Here is a 26,270-nt window from a genome sequence, read left to right as displayed (position 1 = left end):
ACAATGACAGTTTATATAATGCAGAAGTGGACTTCTTCACTGTGCCAGGGGTGACCATGTAGTTCAGGCTTCGGTGTGAGGACGGTTCCTATGGGAAACCATCCCACAATGCTGCTATCCCGGAGTAGAGTCTTAAGTATTGTCATTTTTGTATTGGGGTGGCACCCACATGGACCTTAATATCATCACAGGTGACAAATCAGCCATCACAGCATGGTCCTTTGCCATGGCTGTCACAGTGCTTTGTAGGGCTTTGATGGCATCTTCGGCAGTACCGATTCGTGTTTCTGTCTCAGTGATGCGCTTTGTGGCATTTTCGAGTTGAGCCCTAATCGTGGAGATGTTAATGTTATTTCCATCCAGTTCATCATTTAATGACGCAAATACTTGTTGCATCATGGTCATTATCTCTTGTAGATCGGTGGGAGACAACGGCGAGGATACCGCACGTGGTTCTGAGTCCCCCAACCCTACAGGTCTAACTTCTGATTGTTTTGCGGCAGGTTTTTTAAAACATATTCATTGTACTGCTTTTTTTGGAAGGGGCTCAAATTATATAGCATTATATATAAATATATAGCATTATACTGGGGCACTGAGGGATTCAGCTGTTGCTTTAGGATGAGCACGGACCCATGGAGGGTGTCCGGTACTTGATTGCCGCTCAGTGCACCGTTTACCAGCCTTCCCTTGATTCTTGAGGTAGGTTTAGCGATATGGTTATTGGCAGTCTTCACCGTGTCGCCTCCACTTCTTGAGATCCAGCCCTTCCTGGGTCTCCATTTGACATCTCCAAGTGTGTTCACAGTATATGGCAAATAAGGCAGATGAGCCCCTACATCCTCCGCCCCCCGCAGTGGGATTGACGCGGTGTGCCTGGGTATGTCAGGTGTTCATCCCAACTTCTGGTTTTGGCCTGGTCACCAAACTACGGAGATCACCCACAGTGCGAGTGGGAGGGACAGGCAAGCGGCCTCACCTACCAGCGACAGTCTTTACAGGCGGTATGTACTTCATTGTATAGACCTTTAGAATCTTCACCCCAGACCTGCTCTAACAGTGTAGCTAAAAGGCGCTACCATGAGCCAGGTGTGGGCCTCTTATCTTATCTGTTCCCAATGCCGGTGGCCTTTTGCGTGCTTATCCCAGTTCGGGAGGTGTGTGGGGCGGTGTGTAGAAAATCTCCTGTTGTTTGTCCGAGCCGAATTTCTGGCAGGATAGTCTGTGCGGTGGGGGGTAGTGTGTGAGGAGAGCCCCTCGCCTATCCCCCAGTCTGCAAGCTCACCTGCATGTCCTCATCCTGCCAGCCTCTAGCTCCTGGGTTATTCGTTCCAGCAGGACTATCAGTACTTCCTTCTCCGACAGCCGATGTACTGTATCGATCAGCCCGTGTCTCAGGGCGGCGCAGGCCGCAGCCACAGTGTCCAACGAGGTTTCCTGGCAATCGTGGGCTTCCTTCATTCAGGTGCCTCAGCAGCTCCTTTCTTCTTCTCAGGTGGGGCGGGCTGCGTAGCAGTGGATTTTGTGCATGGTGGGTCATGGCGGATCGGCTCTGCACCACAGTCACCGCAGGAGCTATTCCCACTGGGCTCCGCTCGGGCTGCTGTTCGTCCTCCGCGTTGTCCCAGGGTGTTGGAGTCAGTTGGGGGCACAGCGTAATGCCCGATGAAGTACAGCTCCCTCTCCTGGTACCCCCAGGTGGTAGTGGAGGGGAGGTTCCAGCACCCGCAAACTCAAAGCACGGACAGCGCCCTGGTCACACGTCAAGGGCTAATCCAATGTATCGATGTGCCCTCCGTCTCGGTAGACTCATCAGAGCCGCAACCAACGACCGGGGTTAACCACTGTCTTCACGCTGTTATGTGGCGCAGCGCTCAATAGGGTCGACTGCAGGGTGCCCCCCACACTCAATGCCAAATAGGTGAAATGAGGGCCGGGGGAGATTGCCACAAGCTACACCCAACCTACTTGCTTGCTTTACATGGAGGATTCGCTCTGTAGCCCATTCCTCCATGCATGGGCAGTCACAGGACCAGCCTCCTTCGGCCCAGCACCTCGCGTTTTGGCCCGGCAGGGGCTCGCTAGTTTCGGACGATTATCTCGGATTCCTCTTGGCCATGCAGGCTGAAACTTTGCCAAGACACGTTAGCCACCAACATAGCTTCTCAGGATTAAATCTGTGTTCAGCCCTGCTCATTTTCATGCTGAAATATCGTCGGCAGCCTTCTCACCTGTGGAGCACTAAGCAGTGGCCTCCATCAGCCAGATGCGCAACTGCGCCCCCCTCCAGTGTCAGAAAATGTTAGAGAAGAAAGTGTAGAAAGCAGAGTAGGGTGGTCCATAGTGTCAGAGGCAGTACTGATATTAAGTAAAACAAGAATAGATGATTGTTTAGAATGACAAGCTCAAAGAATTGAGTTTAGAACAAAAAGAAAGGCAGTTTCCATGTAAAAGCCAGGGTAAAACCAGGACTGATGGTTGGGGAGTAAATGAAAAACCTTAAGATGGACCTAAACTGAGAATACACGCGTCGTTCAAGCAGCTTAGCTAGCTAGGGGAGAAGGGACATAGGGCAAAAATGTGAAAGCTTGGTAAAGTTCAGGGAGGGTTTTTTAAGGAGTAGGATAATCGTGGCAGTTTTGAAGGCAGATGGAAAATAACCTAAGGATAAAGAAAGATTCAGGAGGGATGGGGCTAGAAAGGAAAGGATACATTTGATGAAGGAAGCAGGAAGTGGGTCAGACGGGGCAGCAGTAGAGTGGACTCATAGAATAGAGTTAATAATGTCATTGTCAGAGATGAGTTTAAAAGAAAAGTGAGGTTGATGAGAGGTAGGGAAAAAAGGGCTTGTAGAGGAGGCAGGTGAAGAACGAACTATTGAAGTAAGGAAATGCCTAATGTTCTGAATTTTTGAGAAAATGAAGTTGCCAAAGTCATTAGGCGTAAGGGTAGAACAGGCAGAGGGATCAGGAGAAGGAGGAGTAAGGAGTTTGTTCAAAGGTAGAATTAAGATGTTTGGGAGAAGAACTCTGTGAATGAGATTCTGGAAATGATCAGCCTTAGAATGTTCAAGGAGAGAGGAAAAGGATTGAAGTAAGATAGAGAATAGTTGATAATCAACCGTGGCATGGGTTTTGAGCCATTTCCATTCTGCTATCCGAAGCTGAATCCCTAGCTGTTTCAGAGAGTCAGAAAGGCTGGGGTAAGGGGCATACCCCTAGGTGTGAATGTTATACAAGGACACAAAGAATCATGAGATGAGGAAATAGCAGATTGGAAAATATTGAAAGCAGCATCAATATTCGAAGTAGATAATTCACTAAGGTTAGAAAGATGTGAAGAAATGGAAGCAGTTCGTGCAGAATGGTCTAAGGTCCGGGTATATCGTGACAAATGAACGAAGATGTTGATGGGAGACCAGGGGTTGGAGAGGGGGGAGGTGGACCGAAGGAGACAGTAAGTGAGAAATGATCTGGTGCAGAAAGAATGTGTAGTTTAATGGCTTCAATAAAAAAGCAGCAGTAATGAAAATTGGATCAAGAGTCCCGCCTTTAGTATGGGTAGCCAAAAGGGGAGAAGATTAAGGTTATAGGAACTAGTTGAAAAGATCAAAGGGCATGAGGTGTGGTTGAAAATAGGGAGGTGGAGGTTGAAATCTCCAGGAGACTGAGTGGGGTGGGAAAAGAAAGTTATGTCAGTGACTGTACTGGTTCTGTCACTCCTGGGGATGCAGCAAACTAAATGATCAAGTCTATGCAGATAGAAAATGACTGACTTAGTAACAGCTATCTAAGGTGAAATGGAGAAATCAGCATCAAGACAGACACCCACATTTATTACTTTGCTTTTGTGATGGTGGGAAAGTCTGATAAAATAGCTTAGCTATGGTTAGACGTAGGAGCTGCTGGGCCCGCCATGTAAATCAGCTAAGTTTGACCAGTTTTAAGTTGAAGCTACATGTGCCACATCCAGTCTATAAATGCACCAAGACAGTTGCTGAGGGTCGCAAATTGTTCTGAGCTTCCAGAAAGCTCAGATAAATATGGCAGCCACCAGTATAACAATGGCTTTCCAGGCCAAGAGCATGATATCATATGGATGAGAGGGCTTATGTCAAAATTAAACAAAATAGACAGGACTGGAGGTTCATTGGGAACACCACGTTCTATCATTGACTTCCAATTAAACCATAAGTTGCGCAAAACTGACAGTTGTAGCCCTACTGATTAGAAATGGCATAATAATTGTAAATAAAAATGTTCTATGTAAAACGCTTGGGATAGGAGCACTATATAAATGACAAGTCAAAGTGGTGTCTTAATGCGCAAAAAGGCTGTGCCCGGTTGCACATTATGGAGGACCCAGAAATGGGCCAGTCCAAAACCTGAGTGCAGCATGCAGCCCAGAAAACACTCATTGGCCAGCCTTTATATTTGGAAAACCTGGTTTCCCTTTGACATGGAGGAACATGCCCCTGTGCAAGCTGGGGTTGTTTTGCTTCCCAACCATTCTATGTATGGGGCAAGCTGGCTGAGTTACTACTGTGAAGGGGTGCACCTCTATTTCACAACAGTTAAGGGATTCCAGGAGTGCCAAAATCCTGAATGCAGAGCATGCAAAGGAAGCAGACTTCAGGGAAAGGTGTTCATTGTCACACCCCCCAGGTTAATGCTTCCTTCCTGCAGAGCGGGCCATCTTAGAGAGCATGAGACTGTGGCATAGAGTCCTAAAATGGCCAGCTGGGGAGATAAGTGAAAAATAACACCTGTGTGCATGGGTGTGTGTATGAGTTTGCAAGTTGTGTGTGTGTTTGTGGGGGGTATATGCACTGTGCAAGTGTAGTGTGTATATGTGTGTACATTTGTGAGGGCAGGGGATAGGTGGAATTGTCTGTGGGTTAAAGGCGTAAGGGAAAGAAAGGTTTTGGGATGTACTGGGAGAGATGTTTGATCACAATCCTGGCATTCTTCGAACCGTGGCAACAAGACAATGTAGCACAGGGAAATGCTGTCATATATTGATGCAGCTACAATGAAAATGCCTTCTTACAACTGCAATGCTGCAGCAACATTGGTGTGTTCTTACAGTACAACACTGGCATCCCTGTACACAGTGAACATGAGTGTGTTATTATAGTAATATACTGGCAATGCTGGGCACAGCAACCATTAGTGCATTGTGAAGAGTCAGGAATGAAACTCGGACACAAGTTAGCCATGTTTTTGGTTAAAGATTTTTATTGAAAATAAAAGGGTTGGGAAAAGGCCACTCTGACCCGGCTCTAAGAGTAATTTCACTAACTAAAACTAAAACTACGGATCTGTCTGTGTCAGGATGTCAAAATCAAAAACGACCTTGTGTCCAAAAGGTCTATTCTGACCCTCACACTATAAACTAAAACATTAGGTGAAATGGGAAATGTCTTTAACCTTAGGTGCTTGGAAAAGAGTTTGTAAATAAAGAATACATGGTTCAAACTCAAAGGTTATCCAGGTATAAGGAGTCAGTGTTCCAGAGAGTAACTCCCTTCCTCTGTATTTTTATTCAACGAAGAAAAAAGTTCTTTCTGCTGAGGTGCACCTGCTACCTTTTTTGATTTTTTTTTCATGAACTTGGTCACCCTGAGTTACCTGGGGGAACTCAGACGTGGACCTCCTGCTACTCTCACCTGGCTCCCACAGGGGCGTCGGTCGGACCCGGACTGCTGCGGCCTCCACCCACGTGATGCGAAGTGCAGCAATGACTGACTGGATCTGCCCTCCTAATCTTGTCTGCTTGACTCGTAGAAATATTCTCCTTATATTCTTGAAGGATGAGCTCTCCATCCTGCGAAGTACGCAGGGGCGCGTTGATGACCAGTTACTTCACTGGCCTGAAGATATTGGAAGAGTTGAAGACGAATCCTGACTCCAAAAGGTCCTGGCGAAGAGCCGTAAGTATATAGTTCATAAGAGTTCAAAATGTCTGGAATTCACTCCTGTCCAATTCCTCTTTTTATCTTACAGCTTTGACCCAATAAGAAGTTTGACAGCTGAAAGTGCTCCGGTAAAAGTCTGTGTTACCCAACACTGTCCGGTAAATAATGCCAAGGGTTTAACTTTCTGCTTTCTCCTTTTGTTACGGTGCGGCATAAGACGATGTGGCGTGCTGATGAATAATACCTCTGGCGGTAAAATCAGGTAAGCATATGGCAGCTAAAGAGATTGTCCCTGTCTGTTCTCTCTGCTCACCTTGTTGTTTCTTGTCCCCCTTAGGTGCCGGGATTTGGCGATGTAAAGATGAAGAAAGCACCGGATCGAATAGATGCTGCGTGGAACGGTGAGTATGGCGCGGTGCTGCTGCTGGCGATGCAACGCTTTTAAAATAAAGTCTTTCCTCTGGTTTGAAGATGCGAAGAATCCGGGTTCAGGTAAGAAATGAGGTAATACTCTTGTTCTTACCTTTGCTTCTTTCCTTCTTTCTAGGTGCTCCAGGTTCGAGGTGGGCGTGGCAGAAGGCTGGATGCTGCTGCTGGCACGGTGAACGTTATGCTGCTGGATGCAGAATAACGCGAAGCGTGTGCTGCTCTTCGGGCGTGGTTTAAATAGCCTCCAAAGTAGTCGCAAGTAGGTATTCCTCCCCGACGACACCCAAGTAAAAAAATAGTCCCTAAGGTAAAGTAGTCCCTTCCAGGCCTCACATGGGCTTGGATCTTCTTGCAGCATGGTCTGCATCAGGTAAGTGTGCACCTAGGAGCCTGGCGCCTATGGCGCCAGGACTGATGTCCCATATGAGCCTGGCACCATAGGTGCCAGGACTGAACCCAGACAGCCCCTAGCAGGGGTTGCTGGGTTTCCTGAAGGCAACATGATGCCTGCTCCCGGGACTGATGGACGTGGTCTGGATGCCCAGGGGCATGCATCATGACACCTCCTGCTCACTGTGCTCAGAGAGGCACAGCTCGACCTCACTGATGAGGCCCAACAAGGCTGAAATACGCGTATGGGATTGCTGTTGGTACTCTTGTTCAGAAGGGAATTGCCATAGCATTTCGGTGCTGGACTGCCCATGTGGGCGGGACAAAGACTGATATGCAAATGGTTATTTCCTATCTGTGAAAGGTACAGTGAGCAAAAAACGATGGCTGCAGACTCTCAAAGTGGGAAAAAACATAGAACAGGTTATCATGCCATTTTCTTTCTGGAGAGGTGTGCCTTCTACCTTTTTTGAAAAAGAAATAAGGTTCTCAAACGATCAAAAGGTCCTTGTTCCAGAGCATGATTTCTTTCCCCTGGATTCTTGTTTAACACAAAAGTTCCCTAAGGATAAACAATCCTTGTTCCAGAGGATGATTCCCTTCCCCTGGATTTCTTCTTCTACATAAAGGCTGCTCAGGAATAAACGGTCCACATATTCACTAGAATACACACAGCTGTTTGGTTTTATAAGTCACTTTCTTTCAGTATTCCTGGTATCTCTTCCTACCAGGATTTTACTCCTTGTTTTCCTATAAACACAGTTCTGATTTTTCTTCTCAGGACTTCTGATATCAACAATATTACAATTTGCCTGGTATACTCGCCTGCCAGGATTTATTATACTCATTAATTTGTAATTGCCTGGTATACTTTCCGGCCAGAACATTTTGTTTTCATGCACTGGTAATTACCTGGTATATTCTCCTACCAGGCCTTCTTCTGTTCATACACCTGCAACTAACTGCCTGGTATACTCTCCTACCATTAATACAACTATTGTATTAATGTACTTTTAATTGCCTGGTATGCTCTCCTGCCAGGACTGCTTGTATTCACACACTTGTGATTGCCTAATATACTCTCCTGTAAGGGCTTCTTATATTCACACACGTAAAATTGCCAGGTATATTCTCTTGCCAGGGCTTCTTGTATTCACCTACTTGTAATTGCCTGGTTCACTCCCCTTCCAAGGCTTCCTATCTTCACAGGATGTTTCTCTCCACTTCCACAGTTGCACGTTCCCCATGTATTTGCATTCCATACATTCACATACTGATAGGAGACATGTTTGGAATTCACTTTCTCGCTTTACAATTAGTCTCTTTGCTTTCTCTCTTTCTTCCGTTCTGTTTACTATTATTGTTGTTTAGCATGCTCGCTGATACGCCCCTGAGTCCCCTCTATCCTTGGATTGACTCACCGGCTCTCGCTGGTGCTTTCAGGCTCGTTCATGGTCAATTGGCAAAGGTGCACCACCTGCTTTCCTCTCCTGGCTGCTTTCTCTTCATTTCGTTGTCTCTCCTGGCTTTGCTTTAGCATGCCCGCTTTGTACTAATGTACTGCTTTCTGTGGTCGGCCAATGCCCAGGAGTCTTCCCCCAGCTCCTGGAATTTCTGTTGCGTGTTCCGACCTTGCAGCGTCTCTCTTCTTCCTCGATAGTGAGCCGTGCAGCTCCAATACACCGGTCTGTGCTTCTCCCAATCTCCCAGCAAAGAGGCATATATCTTTTCATGAACAGCAGTTGCCTCCGTCAATTTACCTCTGTCCTTTAAATTTCCTGCGCACATGTGTTTTTCAGGAAACAAGTAGAGCGTTCCCTGGACCTCTGGTTTCTTCCACTCGGCACTGCCCTTTGCCTCTTCCTCAGTATTCAGTTGATTCTGGGAAAAGAAGCCCATTCTTGAGGGTCGGTTAAAAGGGCTTATATAGATCAAACATACAACTCAGATCCACTTTGTGGAAATTACAAGACTGACTTCTTCAGTTCTAATTGTCCATTATCTAGACCTCAGGGTCCGGATCAGGCAACAGCTGACATCCCCTGGCCACATGGGAGGTCACCGGCGTGAGATCAGTGATGACTCCATTTGATTCATGACAGTATTCTCAATGTAGCAATGCAAGCATTACTGGGCACAGTGACATCACTGTGTTCTGAAAATACAATATCAGCATTTTTGGGCAATACAGTGTTACAGTGGCAATATTGGCATTTTTTTGAAAGCCAAAATGTGTGTATTCTTACAGAGTCAATACCAGCATTATTGAACATTCTGTTACAGTAGCAATGCTGTCATCATTGGCGACAATCAACTTAAGTGTGTTTTTACAGTGCCAATGGTGGCATTATTTGGCACTGGCAAACTTAGAGTGTTTTTACAGTTGTAATGCAGTCATATATTGGGACAGCCAGCAGGAAAATGTCACCTTACATTGGCAGAATATTTGCATATACTGTTTAGACAGGTATCATGAAGTGTGTTTTGCATTGACATGGGAGAATATATTGTGGGAAAATGCATCATAAAAATGTGATGCCTGTGTATTTTGGTCACTGGATTGTTTCATTTGTTTCTCTATAGAAGTGACTGTAAATTATATGCCTCCATAAAGTAATCATTGATAATATCAGCCACAAAATGGGTGATGGGATCTAGAGAGGCTGGAATCTGGTCTATAAGAAATTCAGAAGATTTGATGTCTTAAATTCTGCGCACAAAGTCATTGGCCAAAATTGCGGTAAAAGAAAAGGTGGAACACATCCGTAAAGAAGGGTTCAGTAATGCCAATTTATGTGAAAAAACACCAGATTAGAAGTGATCTCATTGTTAATTGTTATCATAGGAAATGCGTCCCAGAGCAAAGCGGTCACATTATTTATAAGCTCTGCAGATCGAGAGCTGGAATTTTAAAGTCAGACAGGGGCAGATAATCATTCATATTAAGGGGCTTATGGCCGTGACTAGACACAGGTGAAGTAAAAGGTCACAGCACATCTTCCATAAGAGGAAGTTCCCTTGAACTCTCTTGTGATATGCCAACCCATGATTTACAATAAGGTTTAGGATTGGCACACATTATGTATATTGTAAATCCTGCTTCAAGACACTTGGTATATATCTGTCCATGTTATAGGATATAATGTAATCGTGCAACAGAGCTGGTTAATTTGCATTAGTCCTGGACAGAATCGACTTTTGGCATGTCAGCGCATGCACTACAGTGATTCCATGACTGCAGTTTGTACCTTGGTGCACTTTGGACAGAACTCCATCCAGACCCAATTAATGTTGGAACAACGGGGCCACTTCCGAATGATAAAAAGGTGGTTTTTATATTAAGCATCTTTCTGCTTTCAGTGGCTTGGATTTCTCACCTCTACCTCTCCTATTTACTCCAGCTGTTGGTCTTACCTTGGAAGAAATGGGGGTCCACAGGCGGTGTCTTTGGGCAGTGGCTGTTTGGTGAAAGGAATAATACAGCATGAGCTAAACCATAACCTTGGCTTTGACCATGAGCAGAGCCGAAGTGACCGTGATGATTATGTGAGGATTGATACAAATTTTATTTCACCAGGTACAGTCAAAATGTATTCTGTCTATTTACTGCCACTGATATGAATGCTAAATCCTTTTTTTTTTTGTTAAATTAGGTTATAATTAACATTTTCATGCTGCAAATAAAGTGATTGTTATATAGAGTTGTAAACTGAGCAGAAGTGGGACAGCTGCTATATTCAGGGGGGCATCGTTCTCACAACATCTGGTCATCGGATGCCCAACCACAGCGTAGTGTGTGTGCGTGTGTGTGTGTTTGTGCCTGTGTGTATGTGTGCTTCTGTATTTATAGATATTTATAGATCCATTTATCTATGTATCTCTGTCGACCCTTATAGACACATGCCAGGCCCCAGGTTTAGTATTGATGGTGCAATATTTTATCATCACAAATTAATACTGATGTTACCTCAGTAGGAACTTCAGTCAGCATGTGCTGTGTGATGTCTGAGTGTTTGGCAGCCTTGACTCATTCTGCTTCATTGCCTATCTAGGAGATCAGCCCAACTTTAAGAAAGCCAACACCAATAACCTGGGCTTGGAGTATGACTACTCTTCAGTGATGCACTATGGAAAGTAAGTTTGAGATACTGACGAGATGCATGAAGTCCATTTGTGTGGAGTTGTCAACTCCTTAAAAATTGAATGGTACAAAGTAATAGCATGAGTTGTGTCCAGTTGACATTTATACTGAACATTTGTAAATGTGATAGTTGTTATCACTTAAAGTAACACTCAGGAAACTGCCATGTTATAAGGCTTCTAGGGGTCGAGGCCTAATGTATGCAATCATCTTGTGTTCAGTTGATTTAACTCACAGGGACACCATAGCCGGTCTTTGCTTGTACCATTGCATTGTACACATCTGAATTTTGACTATATACTTAATGATTGTGTACATCCTAAAAGACATGCACTAAAACAAGAGAATGCCAGAATGCCAGAACAGAAGCAACTAGACCTGGGGAAATAAACTGCACTCATATTCAGAATGAGCAAAGTCAGAACTATTTTAGTTTGAACCTTAATTTTCACTTAAACATAGATCACTCGATAACATGGTACATCATTTTCATTGTATTATTGAAAATGTGTAAGCAAGGGATCCTCCACCCAAGGATCACCAGCACAACTAAATAAAGCAAATGTGACCAAACATTGCACATTTAATTAAATTCAAGACCAAACCAAAAAGTTACAAGGCAACATTCAACAAACACCATGAGATTTGTTGAGATCTAAAGCACTCAAACACCATGAGCGAGAATGCATCACTTCCTAAAGCAGGATGTAACATCTTTTGGTGAGGTAGGGGGCAGGTATAAAAAAGCATTTCTAAATCCAGGTTTAGGACAAAGGTGCTGTCAGTGTGCAGTAATCCACTCGATAAAAGTGGCGGGTTAGTTAGGATATTTTCACAAACAGCAATGATAGCCATAGAAGGATTTGTGAAGCAAGAATTTAATGTGTTATCAACAAGCACATTAAGTGAAAGAAATATGATTGGTGAAGGAACAATTGAAAGCATTGTCCGCAAGCAGTGCAGTGCAGGGCAAAGAAGGCTTTAAGAAGGACACATTTACTGCTTCAACCTCAATCACTGCAGTGCATAATATTTAAATATTTGTGAAAGATTGATATAAAGCATCATAATCAAGAACTGCAGTGCGGCACCGAGAAGGTTATATGAAAGAAGAATAAAAGGCATCATCATCAAGATCAAACACTGGGGTGCAGGAAATAATTATCCGTGAAAGAAGAATTTAGTACTTATTCATCAAACATTGCAGCGCAGGATCCTATCTACCTATAATAAAAGGACAGGTGTATGTTTGTCTAATGCAGTCATGCCCAGTACAGACTACCCGAACGCACATAGCTAAGCCTGTTGTAACCGCTAGATGGAGCGGTTGCCTTAGGATCCATATTCCACATAAAATATTAACTGAAAATTGCTTTCTTTCTTCACTTTGGCCCTGTACACAGGCTTTTCCACTACTATGTGTATATTTCTCTAAGGATGTCGATTCCCCTCTCAGCCTTTCCTCTTCTAAAAGTCTTGTCAGTTGGGCCCTCAAATATTTACAAATTGACAGATATCATAGCTATTTTACCTCACATCCAAATTCTGAACCTCTACAAATTAGTAGTGTATGGTTCGTGTTTACAAACACTTTACTGTTAGTGTGAGTGTTGAGAAATATCAAATTAGCACCAATGCACCAGAGTGCATTATGCACGCATTCAAACATGCAAGAATTTTATCACGGGCATATTTGTGAGATCCAAAGATATGTGGACATTCATAAGTTCCCAAAATGCTCTTTGATTGGATGCAAAACATCCAGGAACTCTAACTGAATCTATGTGTCCCCTTCTTCTTTATGATCGGGGCACTTCAAACAATGATACACTTCTTTTAGAAATAACAGTATTGTTTTTATCTAGGTTTTATAAATATACTTTGCTCAGTAAGATACCTTTAAGGTATTATATATATTGGAAGTAATAATATGAAATTCAGATGGTAAAATTGTAATAAAGCGCCAGTTTTTAGGTGAAGGGGTTTTTGCAAACCTTTTTAAACCCACCATAATGTTGTTGGTGTTTTATAAACGTACCCCAAAGCTCCAAGCACAAGGCAGTCAAGACTATTCTGCATTGAATCCTTGTGAAATGCCACCGGCCACTGCTAGATGCAAGCCTTTTGCTGCCGGAAATTGTCTTTGTCTTTGTCTGACAGGGCAGTGCTACTTTATACAGAGCTTTATCAACCCAAGGGTTGCATTTAGCAGTGACGGCTGGTGAATGTTTTAATCAGTGGGTGTAAATATTTGCCTCAAATTTGCAAGAGCAACTGAACGTAGCGATGGAGCACAAACCAATACAGTGTATCTGGGAGGTGGGGGTTCTCCCCGCAGAAATTAGTTTGAAGAAAAGTGCATTATGGTGCATTACACATCACCTTTTCCGTGAAAAATTGTGTTTAAAGCCAGACAGTTTGAAATCAGTCTTGTAGGATTATTCCTGAAATAATCTAATATACAAGTAACCAACAGTACACAGGAGCATTTTCCAATGCATTTTCATGAGGCCTTTCTCATGTTTGCTTTGCGCATAATGCCAGTAATGATACTATAAGAAAACCTGCCTAAATTGGGTCTGCCAATATATGCCAGTACCTGCACATTAGCACATACTCATTTTGCCTTTGCCATTAAAAATGCCATGCCCCAATAAAACACATGTTCAAACTGGCTGCTCCAGTGCAGGCCAGTCCAGACACAAAATAAAACATGATGTTTGCTTCATCATAGATGCCCAGTAAAACATGTCATGACACAGTTAGAAATGGTAATAATGGCTGCACCAAAATACTAGTCTAGCCACATAATAACACTTATCATGCTTGCATTGACACAGGTGGACAGTAAAAAATGTAATATCACAGTAAGAAATGGGTTGACTGATGGCATCAAAATGACAGTCTGGCCACGTAATAACACTTATCATGTTTTAAACATGATAAGTGTTTTTACGTGGCAAGACTGGCATTTCGGTGTGGCAATCCCAGCCATTTCCTGCTGTGGCCTCATATTGTCTACTAGGCATCTATGAAACAGTATCGTAGATGCCCAGTAAAGAATCTCTCCTGCCCCACCTCATATCAGCCTCACAGGCTGGCACAAATCCAACATACGCACGCCCACATTTACTCACCCATTCAAACACACATTCATGCAGCATTCACACAACATTCATCTCGAAACGCCTTCATACAGCATTCACTTGCTTATTCACACATATTCATGTTCTTTCTCTCACTCATTCACACAATATTAATTTCAAACGGCAGTCACTTGATCATTCAAACACATACTCAAGCATTCAAACAAAATTCAAACAGTATTCACACATTCATGCAGCATTCACACAGCCTTTACATGCTTATTCACATGCACCCAACCACCCATACATACAATATTCTCTGATTCATATGCACATAAATACAAACATACAGAACAACATACACATACAATCCTGCTTCTCTCCGACTCCACTTTCAGTCACAAGAACAGAAACCAGGATGCACCGAGTGGATCAGTATGTGTGAGGAGGCGCAGGAGCTCGCCCCAGAATTACCATGGCAGAATTACCACAGCAGAATTACTGCTGCGGTAATTCTGCCAAACAAGACCCATAGAGTCCTATGTACTCATACAAAATGGGGATTTACATCTCCACTGCAATTTGTAATATGGCGGTAACTATGCCAGACCAAGTGCCGGTAACAGTAAATCTGTTGGACCGAAAATAAATCTCCAATAATGGTAAACATAGCATGTCTAAATCCAGGGAATCAACAACATTTTGAACTCTTCTGATCTTTTGAGCATCAGATTATTGAAGATTTCAATGAAATACAATCACTGAGTCTGAAAAACCGAATCCCCAAAGTGGAATTCCGTGAGAATGAACCCGACATCCATAACTAGAGGGGAAAAGGATGACAGGTCTGTGATTGTTTCAGTGTCCAATAATTGTATTTAATTATATGTAAGAGTAAATAAGCCCTATTTACTTAGTTACTACACAGAAAGAAAGACTTTTAAAAGCAAAAGCAAAAGCAAAAGCAAATGAGGAGCACATATGAAAAGGCCCATCATGGTCTGGACGAAACAGCGATGAAATTGAACATTTGAGACACTGAGGGTGCATTGATTATGTCTTTTCTGCAGGTTTGCTTTCTCTAACACATCCGGACAGCCAACCATCATCCCCACAAGGAATCCCTCTGCGAATATTGGTCAGAGAGTTGGCCTCAGCAATCTGGACATAGCCAAAATCAACCGATTGTATAACTGTGGTAAGCAGTGTGTTCCACCAGATTTATTAGAATATTTTGGAATAATACATTCTTCTTCTCCTTTAATTTCCGCCTGTAAACCAAATATTCCTGCATCACACTTGAAACCAGAAGCTGCTCCTTGCATGCAACATCTACACCTCCATGCTCTCATACTCCCTCTGTTCCCATGCTAACAGACATATGTCTATGAGATCCGGATACCCTCATCTCTCATGGAATCCTCTTCTACCTCCTCCCACAGCATCTCATTTTGCCATATGATTACTGTGTTATGCCACCATCACCTTTTTTTTATTGAATTCTCTAATCTCAAGCAATAATAGCATTCCCTCCTGCCATGTTACCCTGGATTCCATTGTACACATTATATCCAAGTATCCTCTCAATCTATTTCATCACAGCATCCTCCTCCCCTCCTCTCCAAGTGATTTATGCATCATTTTATGTTATTGAAAAATCCTTTCCCTCCATGTTATCCAGCGATCCTCGAACTATTATTTCCGGCATCTCTCATGTTGCTCCAGTGTTCCTGTCTCCTGTATCTTCTAAGAATTCCCTGCTCCAATGTGAGATCTGCATAATCTACATCCTGGTAACCGTAGCATACGTTCTTTCTAATTTATCCCAGAGTCCTCTCCTTCAATGTGTTCTGAATGACCATCCATCTCTCCCACTTTACTTCACCATTCTGTCCACTGTAAGGTTGCAGAAGGAGGAGACTGAAACACAGGTGGCATGTTTAAACACTCAGCTTTATTTAAGCTCATAAAAGAAAATGTAAACCAACCTATCCCTAACTTTAAGAGGGGATTCCCTGCCTCAAAGTAAATACTAAAGGTTCTGTCTAGATTTCCGAAATCATAAAAGTCCAATGTCCTGTGTGCATGAACCTCACTCTGTGCCTTACATTGCTTTCTGATATAACTAACAAAAAGTGGTTGTTGGTCCAGAAGAATGACTCCCTTCTTCTGGGCAGCAGGTGCACAACAAAGTTCTCCTTGGGTAGGAGAGCTTGAGAGAATGGCTCCCTTCTCCCAGAATGTAATCTTCTCCTTGGGACGCAGGTGATGAGGTATCCAACAAAAAGTTGCACATATCATATCAAACAACAGTTCCCAAAATATCTCTGGTGTTGCAGTGTTTGTTGCTTCTATCCCAGTCAAGGGGTATGCCTCACTTCCCCTTGGTTCTCATCTTGACTTTATACCTTGCTCAACAAGCAGATTTCCCAACACCAGGGGGAATGCCTCCCTTCTCCTTATCTTTCTCAGACTTATACAGTCAAAAGGAGACGGTCCCCTTCCACTGGTCTGTAGTAAACTCCTCTGGCAGGTCCCAATGTTAGGTTCAGTTTCCACACTTCTCCACATCAGGTGGATATGGGTTCCATCTCCTGGTTCTCCTCTTACTTTCCAATTCACAAAACAAAGTTCTTAATGACAGTGGGAATGTCTCACTTCCTCTGGTCTTTCTCAAGCTTCTCAGGGATTTTCAAAATGCCAAGGTGTATGACTCTTCCTCTGGCTTTGATCATATTTTATACAATGTCCCAACTTGACTCTCTCCAGTCGTATTTGATGGGTCCCAAACCCTAAAGGATTCGTTCTCTTCCTGTAGTCTACCTGGTACACTACCATGCCAGGTACCATTACTATGAGGATGCCCTCAGCACCCTTGATGCATGCAGTGTGAGTCTCTCTCAGATCCTAGTTCCAGTTCCACGTGGCAGCCCCTGGTACACTAACTTGCCAGGAACTGCAACTATGAAGATGCAGTCTGCACCTTCTTCTGCTTCCTCCAGCCAGCCGTGAGACTCCTTTTCCTCAGGGGTCTCTGCCATGGGTCTCGGTCAGTCCAGGAAGTTGTTTGTCTTATCCTCACAGCTTCCACAAAGTCTTTCCCAGCTGTGGCCTCTCTGCAGCTGTTGGGCCTTGCTGGTCTGTTCCGACGACGTGGAACACGCTATTCCACTTCTCGCTTCAGTGGCTACAGCCACGCTCCCGCAGGAGGAAAGGCTCTCCACCAGACTGTGGCAATAAACTTCGGAATCTCGCCACCAGCCTCTGTTCATCTGACTTCTCTGTCCCGCCAGGCCTGCTACCCTCTTGGTCCTTGAGGGAAGGTTTCTCTTGGTTCCTCCAAGAGAAACCTAACCGCCTTTCAAAGGTTCCCTGTCTCTCTAGTAGGTAAACCGGTCCACAACCCCTTCTGAGTAGACCACAGCTTCCCTGCTCCTTGCTCCTCGAGGTAGGGTTTAACAACACTTCCTGGATTCCCTCTTCTTTTTCAACTAAGGTTGGACCAATAGGAGGTTGGTAACCACCACTAGACTGTTCAATGTCGTTCACAGAGGTGATCTTCATGTCTCCACTGCTCCTCCTCATCACATTACTGATCTTGCTGTTCCTTTGTGAGTCAATGGAGTTCTTCTTCATCTCAGCACTGCACAAGGAGTCTCCACTTAGATAGTTCCTATTCTTCCTCGTCCCAGTACTTTCTAGGGAAATGGGTACTTTTTCCCTTACAGAGACTACACTCTTCCTCATCCCAGTATTCCCCAAGAAGGTAGGTTGACAGTAGCACATGGATATGTTAGGGTAGGGATTGATATTAGGGTTGTCGGAAGGTGGGCTATGGTCAGGTGATCTGCTGGGATACCGCGTTCTCCTCTGATAGTCGTCCCTAGTCCTATCGTGTGTATTCCTCCCCATGCGATCGTCCCACGATGTACCACACCCAGGGGGACAATAGGTCTGGGCCACACCGCCCGGGCCCCATGGAATGGTCTCCCCCTAGTGAAGAAGGAATGACATCCAAGGATTCATCATACCACCCACACTATTCCATCGTCAGCTCCTCCATTTGATCCCAGCATCATTTCCTCAATTTGCATCCTTACACCAACTGCTCTAATTTTATACCGGGATCCTCTCCTGCCTTGTTATTTCCGCAAATTCTGAACCCATTTTATTCCGGCCATTCTCCTGTCACACAATCTCGTTCCTCCAATGTGATACCAACCTCCCCATTGTACTGACTAGTGTTTTCCATCCCCTTTAATTTGTGACTTTTGACACATTTTGCTCTGTTCCATTTCACACAGTAACTTGTAGAACTAACATATTGTTATAGGTGGTAGGGTTGTGTGAAGTAAATATTCTGGAATGCTAAAATGGACAATGAGCATGGTTTACTGACTTGGGATATACTTGGAATATTTAATTCATGATCTACTGGTAAGGAGCCCTGGTACGATCTGCTCATGAAAGGATCTTGTTCTTCTTTCCTTCCTGCAGGCATGTGCAGCACTATCTCTACCGTTGGCTATGGATTTGTGAATTCTACTAACTACCCATCCCAGTACCCAAACAATGCCAAATGTTTTTATCTGATGCGAACCACTGGCTTCCAGGTAATTCTGCAGAAAGTGCTGAGCAGGGCTAGTTAAAAGCGATATCTCAGGGGGAGACTGTGCTCCTCCAGTGAAGAATACAGACAGCCATTAGCCCTGTGATGAGGGCAAATCAATGACAGGGTAGTATTGTCAAACCTAATTCCCTCACCTTCTCTTCCAGATAGTACTGACATTTAATGCCTTCGATGTTGAGTCCTCCCCAAATTGCGAGTCTGACTATGTGACGGTTTATGATGGAATTACCAGTGATGCACCGATTTTGCTGAACAAGGCCTGTGGGAGAGGAAGCATGCCCACAGTGGTGTCTTCTGGGAATGCCATGCTGCTTCAGTTCGTCAGCAATAGCGCCATCACATCCAGCGGGTTCAATGCCTACTATCAGAACAGTATGAGTCTTTCTCTTTATTGTCTCACAGTTACTGGAAGAATGACATATTCATCAATACTTTTCATAAAACAATCTTTCAGAACAATTGCAATATCTGTATCTAATAGGAGAGCTATTCTTTTCTTCTGCTACACATTGGTCTCATTACGACTTTGGTGGTATCTTAGTGGTAACACTACATCGATACCACCAAACTGTATTACTGTTACCACTACTTGGCCTAACGGTGTTACCAATGGTGGTAGTACCTCTGGCGAGAATACCCCCATATTACAAATGGTGTTTGACAGTGCAAATACATAGGACTCCATTGGGGATTTTTGGCAGTATTGTCTGAACATGAAGTTGGAGGTATCGCATACACTTTACCTCCAAAATCCGCCAGTGGTAATAGTTTGGGAAAAATGGAGGAAACAGAATTTCCTCCACTTTTTTCCCGCACCTCCAAACCTGTAATGAGGCTGTTATTTTTTATTAAGAAAATAGTTGTCTAGTGCTGAAACATGCAAACATTCTCTTCTGGGCACTTGACACTGAAGGCAGACATTCGGAACAGTGGAGCTATGGGCAAGGTGCAAACGTGGCAAAAGAGAAAGATGCAGGGTCAGCGATGCGGTGACGCCCACTGAGGAGTATCATTGTTATGAATTCAGGGATTTACACGAATATGCGCATTGTGAGGCAAAAAACAATTGCTACTAATCATTAAAAAAAGCTCCATGTGAAACCTACGTCCTAAGGGATTGAGTGAGGGATGGATTTAAGAAAGGAAGGATGGATGGATGGATAGATAGATGGATTGCTGGTACCTACATTGCATACTATAATGATTCTCATGTGGGTGCAGGGGAAGGTTTTAGCCACTGCTGATAAAGTGCTCATACAAATGCTGCATGGGAGGTTATGTAATGGCAATATTTCATAACATTTAAAGTGCTTGCTCTATTTGCTTTTCAGAATATTGTGCTCATGCATACACCAGCTCTTCAGGGGGGACTGTCACATCTGAAAATTATCCCCAGAACTACCCATCCAACATGGACTGTGAATATTACATTTGGGCCCCGCAAGGGAACAAGGTGAGCCCCAATTACGCATTGTTTACTCCTGCACTGAGAGAGCCACAAAAACATGGCCAAGTGAACACTGGTGGCAGAGCACAAGGTCATGACGCAGCTCCTCAATAACCTCTCTTCTACTTTGTATCATTCTGCAGATTTCATTGACATTCACCGATTTTAACTTAGAGCCAGACTCTACATATTGCCGCATCGATTACCTTTCAGTATACAATGGCCCTACAGACAAATCCCCACTTATCGGCAAATATTGTGGCTCCATCACAATCCCCACACTGGTGTCCACTGGGAACACCATGCTGCTCTTGTTCCACAGTGACCCCACATTACAGATGAAAGGATTCTCAGCTAAATACACGATTGGTAAGACCACATATCCTAAACAAAATGTTATGTTACGTTACTTTCAGCAATATTTGGTTGTGTTATGTGACCTTATTTTGCATCAGATTACATCATGGTGTGCTTTGTAACATTACTCAAAAGAAATTTGTGAAAGATGCATTATTGAAATTACTCACAAGAGCTGGTGAGTGGGTGGGGGGTTGAAAGCATCCCTCACAATGAATCCTACAGCAGAACATTATCTCCCATCATAGAATAATCTACACAAATAAGGGTCAACAATAAGATTTCCAAGGAATAATTTGAGAAGTAGCACAGAGTAAAAAAACGTGCAGTCAGACTTGGGATTTAAAGACACAATCATAAGAATCCCTCAGAAGAAGCAGCCCACTACTTTCTAACTGACTTTATAAAGTATTCTGTTGTATTTTGACTGTCAGAATTTATGGATGCGTGGATGGAATGTATGCATGGAATGCTTGTGTGGAATGTTTGGGACAAGCTGGGTGAGTGTTCTGAAGAATGACATTTGGAGGTTAGCTGGCTGGGGTGTTGGATGTCCAAAGATTCTGTGCCTGTATCTTATAGGGAGCTACATAAGGACTGCTAAAGCACTTACCTGTACAATGGAATAAAGCTCTCACCTATATAACTTGAGCCTAGAATGGTACTTCCTCCTGTAAGTACCCACACTATATCCACTTCCTTCCACTACACCATCTATAAAGCCTCTTAGAACAAGGGTGCAGAATGCCTGCATAAGTCATTCTCAACTAATTACCAACAAAGAAGGTACTGCAGTTTAACCATAGTGCAGGCAATACACCAAAAGGTCTACAAATGTTAAAAGCATTAGGGTGGTCCAGAGGAATTCTGCACACATAGCACTGAAACACACTCAATCTATCAATAAGGACACAGCCAAACAAACTGCTCCTCAGAAGGCTCCCAAAAGGCAAGCATTCTCCTGAGGACCTAGAGCAAAATACATAGCGGGTGATGCTGAAGAGAGGGGACGCTATACATCTTTAATGTACTCTCTCAACTGATGCATGGCAGAGAGACTGCAAACCTTCTATCACAAATGAATACTCCCTTTTTCACACTATCAATATCTCCAACAATTCTGCACATTGAGTTCAACAAAATTTTCATGAAGACTGCAGTGTTGTTTTACAAAGATATTTCAAGAAACCATCCACCTAGCGAATAGAGAAAGATAAAAGAAATATATTCATCTAACCAACTGTTCCCTACAGCCACAATATTCATCTCTAACTGTAAACGTTCAGGATATTCAGGTGCATTCACACAGCAGAAATCACTTCATACAAAGCAATTCTGTGCTGAGGGATGGGAATGTATATCTGTTTTCTCAATTCACTGCAATCATTTATGATATCAGAGAGCTACTAAGATATCAGAGATTTGATATTGCGTGTCACTCTACACCTGGAAAACATATCAATGGAGGAGTTAGCTAACACTAAAATAAGCTTTCACTACTAAAAACACTTCCAAATATTCTCCATCTATTTCTACATCTCACATTTCTTTGCCTGTTTTTACTTGCAGTTCCGATCTAGGAGCAACATCTGATCGGCGACAAATTCAAGATTGTCAGGTCTACCAAATGCCATCTTCTCAATGAATGGAAGATAATTTTATGATGTTTCCTCTTCCTCTTTACCTGTCTTGTATCACTGGTGTCTCCTTGTATTCTGTGTTATGTACACTGTTGCATACTTATTTTTCTGTGGGTACCTGATGGCCATGGAGTTGGTGACAGAGCATGTGTCCAAGCATTCTCTATATTCTTATGTTGTTACCTGCGTGGGGATGTGGAATGGACATGTTGCTGTGATATTCAATATGTCACAAAGTCATATCCAATAAAGTTTATTTGAAGCATGAAATATGATGATGCGCACTCCTTTTATTACAGACACATGGCAGTAAAATATTCTGCATTGCCTGTGCAGGAAATCTTCAGAAAATAGGACATATGTACATCGAAGTGGCAAAGCCACCACTAGGCACCAAATATTTTGATCAATATTATTCTTTCTCAAAGTTTGTATGCATGTATATTTCAATCCATTTAGCACATAATTGCCTGTTTATATTATTCCCAGTTAGCATATAATTTTCAGTTGTACTATGTACATTTTTCCATTATGCTCAATTTAAGACATCATTCTCCAGACTCGACTACTGTCTCCCACAACCATTAGCTTCTGCTATGAATGCTGTGAAGAGGGGAGACGAATATTCCTCGCAGTGGTTCAGGGCTTCACTGGGCAGTGAGGCTACAGCCTGTGAATGACAGTTCAGCAAAGACGCTGCCTCGGACTCAGTGCTATGACCAAGGTTACCCAACAACCAAGCAAGCCAAAAGCAAGCACGTCTAAACAGGGAAGCTGACCGCCTGACCGAGTGGGGTTTTATTTTTGTGACACATGCCCATCACTCACTGTGGAACAGTTTGATGATCCAATGTATGTCCTTTGAAAAACAGGAGAAATTATTAAATTTGGCCCGTTCATATTGCCATTCCACGTTCCAAAATTGAATGCTTCACAGCTTAGTGAGCTAGTAATGGATTTATTCTTTGAATAATTAAACATCTCAGTCCTGATACAATAATCAAATTGTCACAGATCCAATGGAAAAAGTTCAACAATAGATATCAACTGAAGTGAGGAATCATCCCAAAGAGGTTGAGAATCACCATCAAAAAATATTTTTTTCTGTCCATTTCTTTCTTTAATTTTCAACACGTAAATTAAATTATATCAATATCATCATCATCAAACACATGTTCTTGAGCGGTTACTGCGCATTGGTGTGCACAACAATTCCTGTTTTGTGGTCGGGAGAATACTGAATTAATTTCGATATTTCGTCAACTGAATCCTGGTCCACTCCTCAGCCCTTTGGGAAACAGGTTGCTTTGAAAAAGGAAAATGCACCACTCACATGGACTCGTATTAAGATTATGAATTGGATACGCACCTCTGTTTTGCGGTTGTCACACATACGGGGTCACCATCGGCACGTCCCACTTCATATTACCCATCAAGTTCATGGAGTCCAGTTGCAATTTGCCCCGAAGAAGGCTTTTTGGCAGACCTGCAACAGTTAACAAATGAGTTAATTGTACATAATAACTCAACTGCATCTTTCATGTTTTATTGAAGAGTACTTCTGCTGTTTGACTGGTTGCAGAACAGTATCTTAAATGTTTTCTGTTTATTTTTGGTATTGATATGTATAATTTGTAGTTTCTGGATACAGTAAAGAGTTTCACATACCTGGGGGTTAAATTATCGTGCAGCAGAATTGAAACAACAATGCAAGAACATTTACTCTCCAAGGCAAAAACACTAGCAGCACAAGCCGTATCCTTGGAACGTAAATTCGGCAAATTTTCAATCTTACCAATAATAAGATTCTTCAAAGCAAAGGTTACTCCAGCTTTAACCTACGGAGCAGAGGCAATGCCTTACCTCCCGAAAACACTGTGGGCAAAACTGGAAGGATCATTTTGGCGGAGGGTGCTCCGGTTGCCAAACTCTACCCCAGTAGCAAACATTCGACGAGAATTAAGTCTGCAATCATTGGAATCAGTGGTGGAGAGAAATAGCTTACTGTTCCTGGGAAAGATTCTAAGACACCCACGACCAAAAATCCTGGAAATCATTTTTGCAGAAATGAAAAGCGGCCAAAACCCCATGCTAACAACATGGTATAACAACCTTCGAGATCGAGCCGCAAATATTGGTTGTTCTGAATGGGAAATCGAACGCATCCCTGGAAAAATAAAGAAAAAACTAAAGTTACAAGATTGGATTGAAACACTCGAAATAGCTGACGAATATACAACTGTGGCCCATCACACAACCAATACACAAAAGCTGGATGTCGTGAGAAACTACTTAAAAAAGTTCCCAGACAAAAGATTGCGTACAATCTTTCTGAGAGCACGCCTGAATATCCTGAAGACAAATGAGATCTTATACATCAGGAAACAATCAGTGACCAACAAGTGCCGCTTCTGTGTAAGTGGGGATACCGAAACTCTCAGACATCTACTCCTTCACTGTCCTGGTACGAGCAACACCAGACAAACTTATCTTCATCCACACGGATTAAAGCTCCAGACCATAAGGGAAGAGGATTGGTGGAACAAGCTTATGAGCGGGGATTCAATTTCCCTGACTATAGCAACTGCAAAATTTCTGGATACTTTGAAACTCGAAGAAAAGGACAATCGTGACCAAATAGGAACGAGTTTCTCCTAACTTGAATAAACAGAATCTTAAAAGAAAATCATAAAGAACAAAGGGAATAAATAACGGTTTTAGGAAGCACCCGAGAAATTGAGTGAAGGAAAGATCTTGTAAAAATTGAAATTCAATTAAAAAACAAGAAAAAAAAAATAAAAAAATAAAAATAATTTGTAGTTTCTAATTTTTACCCATTCATGTTCATTTGTGTACTTTGCTTGTTTATGTTTTTTTTTCGCACTCAACTTGATTAAAGAAATGTTCACCTCTGTTTGCATTCAGATCCATTATGGGATAACTAGGAACGTGATATCTATACAGATACACGCACAAAGAATGAATTATCTTTCTTAATGTACTACTTAGCAGCGTGGACTATAACATTATGTCCTCAACAAACACACCCAGTGTCTGGCCTAAGTCAGCAGACCCTACAGAGCCTCAACATATCTGGGGGGAGAAGAGCTTGCTCACAGAGCAAAAGCATAAACCAACTTCAGCCCCAACTGTCCTCCACTGTGCAATAGACGCTCTGCCCACTTCAGTACTAACAGCCCAGAGGGTGAACACAACTTCCCTGTGCAGCTGGGGGCTTCTGGTGCGTGCTCCAAACAACACAGGCCTACAACCGTCCACACCCCCAGGGGCAATCACCCAGAGCTTGCTCCTCGCACCCCTCTCAACCTCACCTCCTCAGAGGGAACAGTACTGCAGCACCGGCTGGAGTGGGAACACGTCCAGTCACTCGGCAGTCACCGGCCCACTGTACCAGCCTCAGGACAGCCGCACAATGGGCCTGCTCAACCGCCCTCCTCTGGCAGTGATGTCAGCAAAAGGGCTCTTCCCTCACAGCCTGGTGGCTGCTCAGAGCAAGTGCTGGTCTGTCTCCACCTCCGTCAGCACTCTGCCACTCCTCGCCTGCAGAAAGTTTCCTGCCTGAGGCTGTATGCTCCTCTTTCCACAGCACCTGTACCAATCTTTCTCTTCAAGCCCAGGGGCTACTCGGAGCAGCTCCACCCGGCCATGACTCTCCACGGCCACCGGCTGCTTCCAACTTGGGGCCATATGATCCTCCTTATGAGGCTCCTGCCCCGATCTCACTCGCAGATAGGGGGCCCAGCTCTCCAGCTGCTCAGGACCCTCTGCTCCTGCCAGTCAGGGCTTCTTCATGATGTCATTTTCATGGCCAAACGTGGAGCTCCCTGATTGCACCCCCTGGTGTTCTCCCCATAAGTCAATCTAGAATTATATTTGGTAATGGCGTACCAACAAAAGACAAATAAGCAAGTGGCAAAATCTAGTTGACTTAAACAATGTAAAATACAATCCTACATAGCTCAAAGAGCACAGTGAATACTACACAGACAAACATATTGGTATAAACATAAAATAAACTACCAAAATAAAATAAGACACACGACAAACACCCACTACATTCAAGAGACATCATGGCATATACTTTAAATATGTACAAAATGTGTCAAGCAAAATGTCTCCTCATTTTTAGAAGTACGCTATTTTCTGCTGCTCTTCACAACAGACACAGGAGAAAGACATGATGGCAGACATTTTCAAATCAATCAGTGCATC

At 43.3% G+C, this 26,270-nt stretch overlaps 1 protein-coding gene across 1 annotated transcript in view; it reads left to right on the top strand.

The window, feature by feature from the left end:
- Positions 1-25,886, top strand: part of LOC138567765 (uncharacterized) — a 45,981-nt gene extending 20,095 nt beyond the window's left edge. Inside the window, exons 6-13 of the mRNA XM_069646255.1 lie at positions 10,138-10,313; positions 10,789-10,870; positions 15,034-15,161; positions 18,461-18,576; positions 18,740-18,965; positions 19,925-20,046; positions 20,184-20,409; positions 25,645-25,886. Coding sequence (XP_069502356.1) covers positions 10,138-10,313; positions 10,789-10,870; positions 15,034-15,161; positions 18,461-18,576; positions 18,740-18,965; positions 19,925-20,046; positions 20,184-20,409; positions 25,645-25,886 — 1,318 coding nt within the window. The remainder of the gene's footprint in view (positions 1-10,137; positions 10,314-10,788; positions 10,871-15,033; positions 15,162-18,460; positions 18,577-18,739; positions 18,966-19,924; positions 20,047-20,183; positions 20,410-25,644) is intronic.
- The last annotated feature ends 384 nt before the right edge of the window (positions 25,887-26,270 follow it).

This window comes from Ambystoma mexicanum, chromosome 2p (genome assembly GCF_040938575.1).
Source record: "Ambystoma mexicanum isolate Mex_15411 chromosome 2p, UKY_AmexF1_1, whole genome shotgun sequence".
Taxonomy (NCBI): Eukaryota; Metazoa; Chordata; class Amphibia; order Caudata; family Ambystomatidae; genus Ambystoma; species Ambystoma mexicanum.
Note: the sequence above shows the minus strand (reverse complement) of the source record. Positions and strands in the feature narration are given on the sequence as shown.